This window comes from Sardina pilchardus, chromosome 13, assembly GCF_963854185.1.
Source record: "Sardina pilchardus chromosome 13, fSarPil1.1, whole genome shotgun sequence".
Lineage (NCBI taxonomy): Eukaryota > Metazoa > Chordata > Actinopteri > Clupeiformes > Clupeidae > Sardina > Sardina pilchardus.
The window spans coordinates 5,850,001-5,860,598 of NC_085006.1; the positions used below are offsets into that span (position 1 = coordinate 5,850,001).

Consider the following 10,598-nt stretch of genomic DNA (forward strand, 5'->3'; position numbering starts at 1 on the left):
GAGACACGTGTGCTTAATCATGATCTGTAGTTTCACTTCCCAGTTTTCTGACCGTAGATTGATTTTCGTCCACACAAATGCGAGAAATTCCACTATGAAAACCACACACACACACACACACACACACACACACACACACACACACACACACGTTCAGTCACATCAGTAGACAACAGTGAGAGTTGAGTTGATATTTTAGATCTGTGTTGGTTTCTGCTAGCCACCCTGATAGGTTGCCGAGAATTGTATGCATGCGTTGTGTTCGGAACATGGTTTGTTTTTGTCTGTGTGTGTTTGTTTGTGTGTGTGTGTGTGTGTGTGTGTGTGTGTGTGTGTGTGTGTGTGTGTGTGTGTGTGTGTGTGTGTGTGTGTGTGTGTGTGTGTGTGTGTGTGTGTGTGTGTGTGTGTGTGTGTGTGTTTGTGTGTGTGTGTGTATGTGTGTGTGTGTGTGTGTGTCTGTGTGTCTGTGTGTGTGTGTGTGTGTGTGTGTGTGTGTGTGTGTTGACTGCCCATGGGAAAAACAGCTTGTTCAGGACACATTGAGCCTAAACGTTGTGTACTGCGCAATGTGTACTGTTGCAGAACAGCTTGTGTGTGTGTATATATGGGTTTTCCAGTCTGCAATGAGGGGAGTGTAGGGAGGAATTGGATATGGGGGCATTTTGGTTAGGTGGGGGCAGCTAGCAAGCTGAAGTTGTTTGCACGTTGGTCTTGGCCTCACTAATGGGAAGTTTTATGTGTCCAGCTTGTTTGTTGCGTGTGTGTGTCTGAGGTTAATGTGTGTGTGTGTGTGTGTGTGTGTGTGTGTGTGTGTGTGTGTGTGTGTGTGTGTGTGTGCTTTTGTATCAGCTGCACCTCTCACTTGAGAGAATGAGAATGTGAGAATGCAACGTCGACATTCTTTTCTGTGTGTTTGTGTATCTTAGCCCACACAGTTCACATTTACAGAGGTGGACATTCTTGGCTTGGTGTTTTTGTTTGTGTGTGTGTGTGTGTGTGTGTGTGTGTGTGTGTGTGTGTGTGTGTGTGTGCGTGCGTGCGTGCTAAATCTGGCAGCATTTGACCACTCCTGAGCATCTATCTGTGACTCAGTAGTGCAGGTTAGTGGTGCTGTGAGCTCAGGCTGCTTTTCAAAGTGTAATAGTTTTGTTCAGTTTGTCTTCAGTTCTATTTCTGCTCCTCACTTCTGTTCGCGACGTTCCTCCTCTCTCTTCTCAGATCTTCATTCGGCATATCATGTCTCTGTTCAGCCGGCTAGTTGGTTTATTTAATACACACATACACACACTTCCTGACACACACACACACACACACATACACACTCTTTCTGGCACTCTCTCTCTCTCTCTCTCACACACACACACACACACTCACACTCATGTGCCAGCTGTAGAAATGACTTGTTTCATTCCGTGTCTCCGTGGAGAAGAGCACACAGTCTGTGTGAGTGTGTAACTGTCACTCCTGGTTGTGCCTCATACATGTTTGATCCCACCATTAAGCTCAATCTGCTCTGTTCTGCTGGAGTGCCCGGACTGTGCTTCAGCACACAGCCAGGACGTTCAGTCAGCTCAATGCCATACAGCCTACACACTCTGTCTGTGTGTGTGTGTGTGTGTGTGTGTGTGTGTGTGTGTGAGGGGTCGGATTGTTCAGTGTCTTGGACAGCTGAGGGCCGTTTCATTCACAGTGCCCGGGCACAGCAGACTTTGTTCCCAGCGTCTGTCTGCTGCTCCACAGGGCTGGGTGCTGGCACTGGCAGTGCCTGTGCTTGTTGACTAATGAAACATGCCACTGGCAGGAACACTCGGGAGCTGCACTGCACAACACAGCACAGCACCCCACTCCTCTCACAGCTCCCCCTCAGTCCCAGCACCACTCTAGCGTTTGGAAAGATACCCTTCTGTTTGACAATATCTGTCTATTTTATTTTATTTTATTTCGGATTTCTTTCCATCTTTCTGTCTTTTCTTTGTCTGTTTTCCCTTTCATCATCCTTTTTTTTTAAACACGCAGTTGCTTTGTGCCTCAGAAGAAGCCCTTAGTTCACTCTTTTGATGTGCTGCTGTGCCAGGCACGCTGCTCTGGGAGATATATGACACGGGGAGGTCACAGTGCTCCAAGGTCATCTGTAATGCTCTCGTGTAAAAGATCTTTTACACACACACACACACACTCACTCAGACAGATACACACACACACACACACACACGCACACACACAGACAGGGGAGGGATGGGTTAATGCTTGTGGTCAGCCCCCAGCCTGGCCAGACTTTTGACCCCTGACCCCAAATCCTCTTACGCCGGAGCACAAGTGTGATCGATCCCTCGCTAATAGAGAGGCCAGTCCACGCCATGCCGCCCAGGATGACCTACTAAAAGCATGGGTGGTCAGGCTGGGCACGCACGGGCTGGATTTGTGACTGAGTGAGTGAGTGTGTGTGTGTGTGTGTGTGTGTGTGTGTGTGTGTGTGTGTGTGTGCAGTGTGGGGTTTAAGTGGGGGTTGATGTGTGGGTAGATGGGAGGGGGGTGGGCATGGCAGGGCAGACTTTTTTCCTCAGCAGAGTACTTACAGTAAACCTGAGTGACTGTCTGGATGTGTGTGTGTGTGTGTATGAATCATCATCGTCATCACTGCCGTCATCATCTCTGTGTATTTATCTTGTATATGCCCGTGTGTGTGTGTATTTGTGTATGTGCGTGCTTATATATACAGTATGTGTGTGTGTGTGTGTGTGTGTGTGTACTCCTCACTGACTGACTGGCCTCTTCCTCCCCCAGGGGCCGGGTGTTCACGCTAGACTTCAGCGTGATGAGAGTGTCCGACCCCGAGTTCGATCAGGTCAGACGCCTGTCCACGCCCTCGTCCTCCGCCCCCAGTGCGCCGGCCACACCTGCCCCCCCCACCCCCACCCCCACCCCCAGCTGCCTCACCGTCTGGAAGTACTACTGCCGAGACAACTTTGGCTGGAGGGAGTATTCCGAGGTAAGAGTCGCGTCTGTATGGGCCGTGTCTGCCCTCCAAAACACTCTGCCCACACACACAAAAATAAGAAGATGGAGATTACGGGCTCTCCATGGAGCCCAAAGGCTCCGGAGTCACTGGCTGGGTCAGAAATGGTGTATTAGCACACATTTACACAGTTCAAAAGATCAGGCTGGTTTCCTTGTCACGCAAGGTGTTTGTGTGCGGGTGTGAGTGTGTGCGTGTGTGCGTGTCTGGGTGTGTGTGTGTGTGTGTGTGTGTGTGTGGGTGTGTGTGTCTGAAATGTTTGAAGATTTAGCTCTTGAATCTCCCCATTCAGACAGGGACGTGTTGTGTTCCTCCCACAGACGTCCACAATGTGAGCGTTGCATAAGTGTTCTCCGTGAAACAAAGCTATTTATGCCCTCAAATCTGCCCTGATGGATACATTCTGACCCGCTCGCGCTTTTTGTTCCCTTTTTCAGGAAGTCATTTAGAAACACCAAGTGAATGAGAAAGTGCTGTGATTTCTCATGATTCCTTATATTTTCTCCCCCCCTCTCTCTCTCTCTCTCTCTCCCTCTCTCTCTCCCTCCCTCTCTCGCTGTAGCCGGTGGTGCGCCTGATCGAGGAGGCGAGCGGCCGGGGGCTGAAGGAGGTGCGCTTCATCACGCTGCAGAATCAGTACATCCTCAACATCCGCGAGGGCTTCCAGCAGAATGCCGTCTTTGGCTTCCGCCGGCAGATCAAGAAGCGCCCACTCTTCCTCTCCGCCGTCATGCTCACGCCTTACCTACAGTGAGTACACACACACGCACACACACCACATTCATCTATAACACAAACACACATGAATACACCGGACTTACACATGTGTAGATATATAGATTGGAAATAAACACGTGTATACAAGCCCCCCATTTTCTTCAACACAAAATCACAGCACAATAATACTTTCCTCCAGAGAGGCATTAGTCAGGGTGTGTGAATCCACAAATGACTGGGTACAGAGAGCAACATGTGCTTTAGTTACTCAGTAGCTCTCATCATCAAGTTCAACCAACACCTTTGTCCTCTGAGCAAACCACCCATCTGCATCCCAGAGCAAACACTGTCTTATGACCCTCACACTGAGACAGGGGGGGAGAAAGGGCCTGAGACAAAGGAGGCAGCAGATGTGGTGAGGAAGAGAGAGAGAGAGAGAGAGAGAGAGAGAGAGAGAGAGAGAGAGAGGGAGAGAGGGAGGGAGAAAGAGAGAAAGAGAAAAAAAACATTGGAGGAAAAGTTCAAAATGAGTTCCAGACGCATTGTGCTCGGCGACTGCAAGAGAAACGTGACTGTTTGCGGTGGAAAGCTGTGGGCTTTCACCACGCGAGTCAAGCTTTTTTTTCCACCTAGTTTGACTCCACCAGTCGCCGGGGTCTGGTGACTCTCCGTCTCTCGCCAGCATCTCTCCTGGAGTCTTAGCCATATTTCTGGCGTGGGGGATTATATTTGGAAATGAGATATTTCCTTGAAAGTCGGCTACAGCTGGCCGTACTGCTGAGTTTACACTGGGCTCTTAGACAGTGCTTGCCATGTTAATCTGTGTTGCGGTGAGTGTGTAGGGTAAACTGAGCTTGCGTTAGGGGAGGTGAGGCTGCGCTCTCCCCCATCATGTTGCTCCTGTGCCGGGGCACGGGCCCCCACCTCACCCCGCCTCACCCACGCTGCTGCTGGATGTCTGGCTGACAGGGGACACGCTGTCCTGAGCAGACGGCGGTGGAAGTCGTTAGACTGGCATTGACAGCGTGCAGAGCAGGCGCGGGGGCCGAGCGCTCGTTGGGTCAGATAAATCATTCGCGTCTCTCGCTACACGGAGACAGCAGCAGCCGCCCCGGCTGCGTTGCAGTCGGCGGCCCCGCGAGCTCCGAGAACGTCTGTGCGTCGGCTTCACCTCCAGCGCGTACCTGAGAGAGCTGCCCACATCGCTTTCGCTTTTAGCGCTCTCGGTCGCTCGCCACTTTCAATTTGACTGGGTTTTTTTTTTTTTTTCGTCTCGTTCTGACGTGCGCTCCTTTTCCGGCCGTCTTTCGTGGAGTCGTGCAGCGGAACAGAAGCCCTGTTGTCACCTCGTCACCTTGAGCAGGGGAGGGCGAGCGAAATGAGGCCAGGCCGCGGGTCGAGCCCCGAGCCAGATGGCATCGGGGGTGAGACGCGCCGACTCCTGGAGTCCTGTGCCCCTGCCAACTGGCCGATCACATTTAAAGGACACACACACAGAAGAGAGAGAGACAGAGAGACAGAGACAGAGAGAGACCGGGAGGCTTAGCGTTAGCGTGCAGTGGTGATATATTTATATTCATCCGATTGTTTTACCTGGGAGCCAGCCCCGTGACCTTGGTGCTACAAGTGATTTATTTTGTTTACCTTCAGAGTTGTTATTCTGATGATAAGTGGTCCACAGTGCACAGCGGACTGTCCAAAAAGCTTTTTTTCCTATGGAAACTATTCTGAAAATTGGTGGCTTTTTGACACCTTTGACACACAGTCTGTCCTCCCCTTATGTTTTACTGCTGTCTCCCTTAGTGACTATACACCCACACACAATTCACTTCACACACAGCTGTTTGTGTAGACAGCTCCTAAATCCCTTGTGCTCTCTGCTCCCTCTTTAGGACACTTGGTGGCCTGTCGTCATTGGAGACGTCCACGTCCCTCCCGCTGTCGCCCACCTCGGTGGTGCCGCCCAAAGTGTTCCCCGAGACGTGGTTACCCATGAGCCCCAGCCTGGACTACCTGCAGGTGCCCGTCTCGCGCGAGGACCGCAGCTACCGCACCGTCTACAGCCTCTTCCACAAGACCGTGTCCGAGACCCGGTTCCGCATCCTCAAGATCATGCGCGTGCAGAACCCTTTCCTCTGGGAGAAATACAAGAGGTGAGTGGCTCACAGACAGGGCAAAACATGGCCGCCGGCCCCTCTTGCTTTAGCAGAGACAATAGTGGCATTGATGCTAGTGTTTGTGCTGCTGCTGAAAGTAGTCTCTGTATGACTAGTCTTTAGTCGCTGTAATTGGGTTGAGGTTTGTTTTGCTACACGGTACACTTTGTGCTAGAACGCCACCGCAACAACGGTCCTCGCTGATGTTTCAGTGTGACAATAACAGGTGTTCTGTGTGCGTGTGTGTGTGTGTGCGTGTGTGCGTTATCTTGTGGTGGTAAAAGGTGCCGTTAGCAGCGATAGCGAGTGAGCATGGCAAATGAGGGAGCACCCACAAAGGAAACAGCAGAGGTCAAGGTTTTTGTGACAGCATTGTTGTTGTTGTTTTTGTTTTAAATAAGCCATTGCCATGGCAACACCTGTCTCCCTCACAGCTGAGGAGGAGGGCGAGACGGCGAGAGGTGATGAGTCAGGTTTAGCAGTGGGCTTTAAAGATGAGTCACCCGGGGACTCAGTCACACTGTGTGTGTGTGTGTGTGTGTGTGTGTGTGTGTTTGTGTGTGTGAGAGCGCGTAGGTGCAGATGCGACTGCTTCTATGTCTACTGTGCGAGGCTGCCAGGTTAGGATTTAAGATCGGGGTTTGGAGATTGCAGTGTCTAATATCCGTGTACCTGCCAGAGCTTGCTTGCTTGCAGTGCTGCTAGACCTGCCAGCCACAGCTGAGCTGAGCACAGAGAGAGACAGAGAGAGAGAGAGAAAGAGAGAGAGAGAGAGAGAGAGAGAGAGAGAGAGAGAAAGAGAGAGAAAGTGAGTGAAAGAGAGAGAGAGAAAGAGAGAGAGAGGGAGAGAGAGAGAGAAAGAGAGAGAGTGATGTATGAGCGCTCCTGACTCACAGATAGCTGCAGGGCCACAAGAGAGCTCAGGGGCTCAGCAGAGCCGTGTGTGTGTGTGTGTGTGTGTGTGTGTGTGTGTGTGTGTGTGTGTGTGTGTATGGGAGATAATAGAGACAAGCATAGAGTTACACAGAGAGAGACAGAGATGGAGACAGAGAGGCAACAGGAGCTGACTGTGGCCCAGTAGCAGTGGGTCACTGTGTCCTGACAGGCTTTGTGGTGTGTGTGTGTGTGTGTGATATAGAGAGAGAAAGTCCCTGCCTTTGTGTGTGTGTGCGTGTGCGTGTGTATGAGTGTGTGTGTGTGTGTGTGTGCGTGTGTGTGTGTGTGGCTAGTGGGTCAGAGGAGGTCAGTCCGCTAGGGTTGACCACAGAGTCCAGTGCAAAGCCCTCGAGCCATTAGACCATAACTAATGCTGATTCACATCTCCCCGTGATCCATCTCTTCAGCACAAACACACCCACCCACACACACACACACACACGCTCTCTCTCTCTCTCTCTCACACACACACACACACACACACACACACACACAGCCCCCTGTCTCTAGTGTGCCAGTCTGCAGTCCTCTTCCTCCTTTTGTAGTTTCTCTTTCCAACTCGGACAGAATTTAGAGAACAAGGGGAACAGCACATCACTGACTGTCATGGCACGTTCTGGAACAGCACAGCCAAGAGGATGACAGAATGTTCTGGACTTTGTTCCGGACTCTTTGTTTCTCTTCTCTGTTTTGAAACCTCTCAGCGGAGAGAGTCTCTCAGTTCTTTGTGGTGTTGATGGAGTGTGAATCCAGGGAAAAATCTGCTGCCAGGTGCTTTTAGGGAACTGACCACTGTTCTTATCTCATAGTTGAGGCTATGCCACACAATAGCACTAACACTTCCTGTTTTGTTTCTCTCTCCCCCCTACAGGAAGAAGGAGTATATGTCCCGGCGCATGTCGGAGATGGACCGTATGCTCAACGAGCGGCACCTCTTCCACGGCACGTCGGCGGACGTGGTGGAGGGCATCTGCAAGCACAACTTTGACCCGCGCGTCTGCGGCAAGCACGCCACCATGTTCGGCCAGGGCAGCTACTTCGCCCGCAAGGCCGTCTACTCGCACAACTTTGCCAAGCGCTCGCCCAAGGGCAAGCACTACATGTTCCTGGCCAAGGTGCTGACGGGCAAGTTCACGGTGGGCAACCCGTCCATGCGCCGCCCGCCGCCGCTCAACCCGCGCGACCCCTCCAGCGACCTGTTCGACTCGTGCGTGGACAACTGGATGGACCCGCAGATCTTTGTCATTTTCAACGACGACCAGAGCTACCCCTACTTCATCATTCAGTATGAGGAGGTGTCCAACACTGTGGCCATCTGAGCAGCCCTGCCTGAGCCTGCCTGAGCCTGCCTGAGCCTGCCTACCTGCCTGCCTGCCTGCCTGCCTGAGGCACACAGGACTGTGGACTAGAGGGGGCCGAGGGGACTGTCTGGAAAGAGGCAGTGGACAGTGGGGACAGTAAAGAGGGACAAGAGACTTGGAAATCCCAGCTCCATGCCATACGCGCCCTTTTAATTTCACCTTACAGAGGGGTGTGTGTGTGTATGTATGTATGTACTGTATGTAAGTGTGTGTACGTGTGTAAGACCGTCTCATCACAGCTTCCCTGCTCTAGCTGGATAGAGGAGTGTGTGTGTGTGACAGTGTTTGACCAATAAGCCAATGACTGCTCAGATAGAAGCACAACGATGATTGGTCATAGCTGCGATATCAGCTTTCGGTTTCCTAAAGCTTGCTGTGCTCATTTCAGCTAAACCTAGTGCCTGTCCATGCCACGCCATGCCTAACATGCCACTCTTTGTGAGGTACAACAATAGAATTATTGTCAACAAAACAGTAGTAACAGGAAGTTCAGTACTTCTCAAAGTAGACTATAGATTTGACTGTGCACAGGCTCTCTTTGCATCTGTGAGAACTTGTTCCAGTTATGCTGGTAGAGGTGGTAAGGAATGGATATTGGATCACACTGAAGCTACATGAAAATGTGAATGAACAAAAGTACATATGCCAACCAAAAAGAGGAATTGCCTTATGATTCTATCAGCTTCTTCTATTACTTGACTGCATAACCTAAATTATATAAACTAACAGTAGTTGATGATAAATTGATTGGTACCACACCAAGGTACATTAAGTTCAGAACGGCATGTCTGGCTTTAGCCACTTTTCTAACCACTAAGGTGACCATATCAGGAAGCACCATAGTAGGAAGGCCAGTGGATTTACAGTCCGGAACAGCTTGTAAATATTAAGCTCTCTCAGCAATCAAGCTAATTAATGCTAGCCTGGAGGATAGCTTAGCTAACAGTACTAGCAGCTGTCTCATGCTCAGACTCTGAGCTTGCTACACTTGTAGACGTTGTCACTGTAAGTTATTTTGCTCTTCTCTGCTGGGTAGAGAAAGAAGACGTATGCGTTGCACATCCAGCGTAGTATCCCAGTTCATTTCTCCTCAGCAGTTGTCTGTGAAGTTACTAGTAGCTTTCTGGTAGAGGCTGGCTGTCTATTGGCTTGACATATTGGTTGAACACATTCAGAGTGAATGAGTGTGTATGAGTGTGAATGTTAAGCCCACCCCATCCATTCGAAGGCCTCAGTGTGTTGGATAGGCTGCTGTTCATCCAGTGGCTTTAGGCTGTGTGCAAATATGTGTCTTGTAAGTGGCCAGGACTGTGTGTGTGGTTGTGTATGTGTGTGTGTCAGTGTGTGACTGTGTGTTGGTGTGTGTGAGAATGTGTGTGGGCTCACGTCAGTGCAGCAGATATTTGGACCCTTTGGTGGCTTGTCCTATTTGGACTGGATCCTGTTTGTGACCGTGAAGTTTTTGTTTTTCCTAAAAAGAAAAAGAAAAAAAGACTTACCTCTCTTTTTCATCCCATTGTCCACATACGCTTTCCACATTTTGTGAGAGAAATTGTACATATGTTCTCCTTGTTTATATTTCAACTGTGTGCCTTTTGTTCATAAATAAAATGTTTATTTATGTTAGTTAATGTTACATTGAATAAATAAAGATGTAAAGAGAATTTTCGAAAATAGACTGTTCCTGATCTTTGAGTAGGCAAGTGAACGTCTGTGTGTGTGTGTATGTGTGTTTGTGTGTGTGTGTGTGTGTGTGTGTGTGTGTGTGTGTGTGTGTGTGTGTGTGTGTGTGTGTGTGTGTGTGTGTTCTGGTGGTGGGGGGTGCGTTTACATGTGCGTGTGGTTCCTGGGTTACATCACTCGCCAAGATTAATGCCCTCTCACACCCAGCTTATCGTCGTGACAACCGAGTGCTTTGATGACAGGGCTCCTCCCCCAGGCCACTTGATCCTTCAGAAATATGCTTCCCTTGATGATTACTTCCTTGGTCTCGTCGCCATGGTAACAGAGTGTTCGGCGAGTGAGTGAGTGAGTGAGGGTGCTGGGTTATCGGCCGTGGCCAGAGCCTGAGTGTGCTGATGAGCTGAACTAGTTTCCAGCGGTGGGGCTGGTGTCAGATCTGACTCCCCACGGGAACTCGGCTCCTCCTAGCCTGAGAGACAGCTGAAGCATTAGTCAGGCTTCAGGTTGATATGTGGCGGCTGAACTTTAACCCACATTCTCTTTCTCGCTGCGCTGGCAAGGTGAGTCACCGGATTTCCAAATAGGTAGGGTCACTGCTATCTGCTGAGCGCAAGACTAGTTTTGCTTTGCGTTTTCTTTATGTCCGCGTGTTTCTCGCTCACGCTACTCTTTCTTTCTGTGTGTCTTTCCTTTCGAAAGAAAATAAATCCCCTTTTCCACTCTGTCACA

The 10,598-nt window shown here is 50.2% G+C and overlaps 1 protein-coding gene across 1 annotated transcript in view; it reads left to right on the forward strand.

Moving 5' to 3' along the window:
* The window catches only part of tiparp (TCDD-inducible poly(ADP-ribose) polymerase), an 18,015-nt gene extending 8,165 nt beyond the window's left edge, over positions 1–9,850 (forward strand). Inside the window, exons 3-6 of the mRNA XM_062552573.1 lie at positions 2,785–2,989; positions 3,579–3,766; positions 5,626–5,886; positions 7,697–9,850. Of these exons, the coding sequence (XP_062408557.1) occupies positions 2,785–2,989; positions 3,579–3,766; positions 5,626–5,886; positions 7,697–8,144 (1,102 nt within the window). The 3' untranslated portion in view covers positions 8,145–9,850. The remainder of the gene's footprint in view (positions 1–2,784; positions 2,990–3,578; positions 3,767–5,625; positions 5,887–7,696) is intronic.
* Positions 9,851–10,598: the final 748 nt, after the last annotated feature.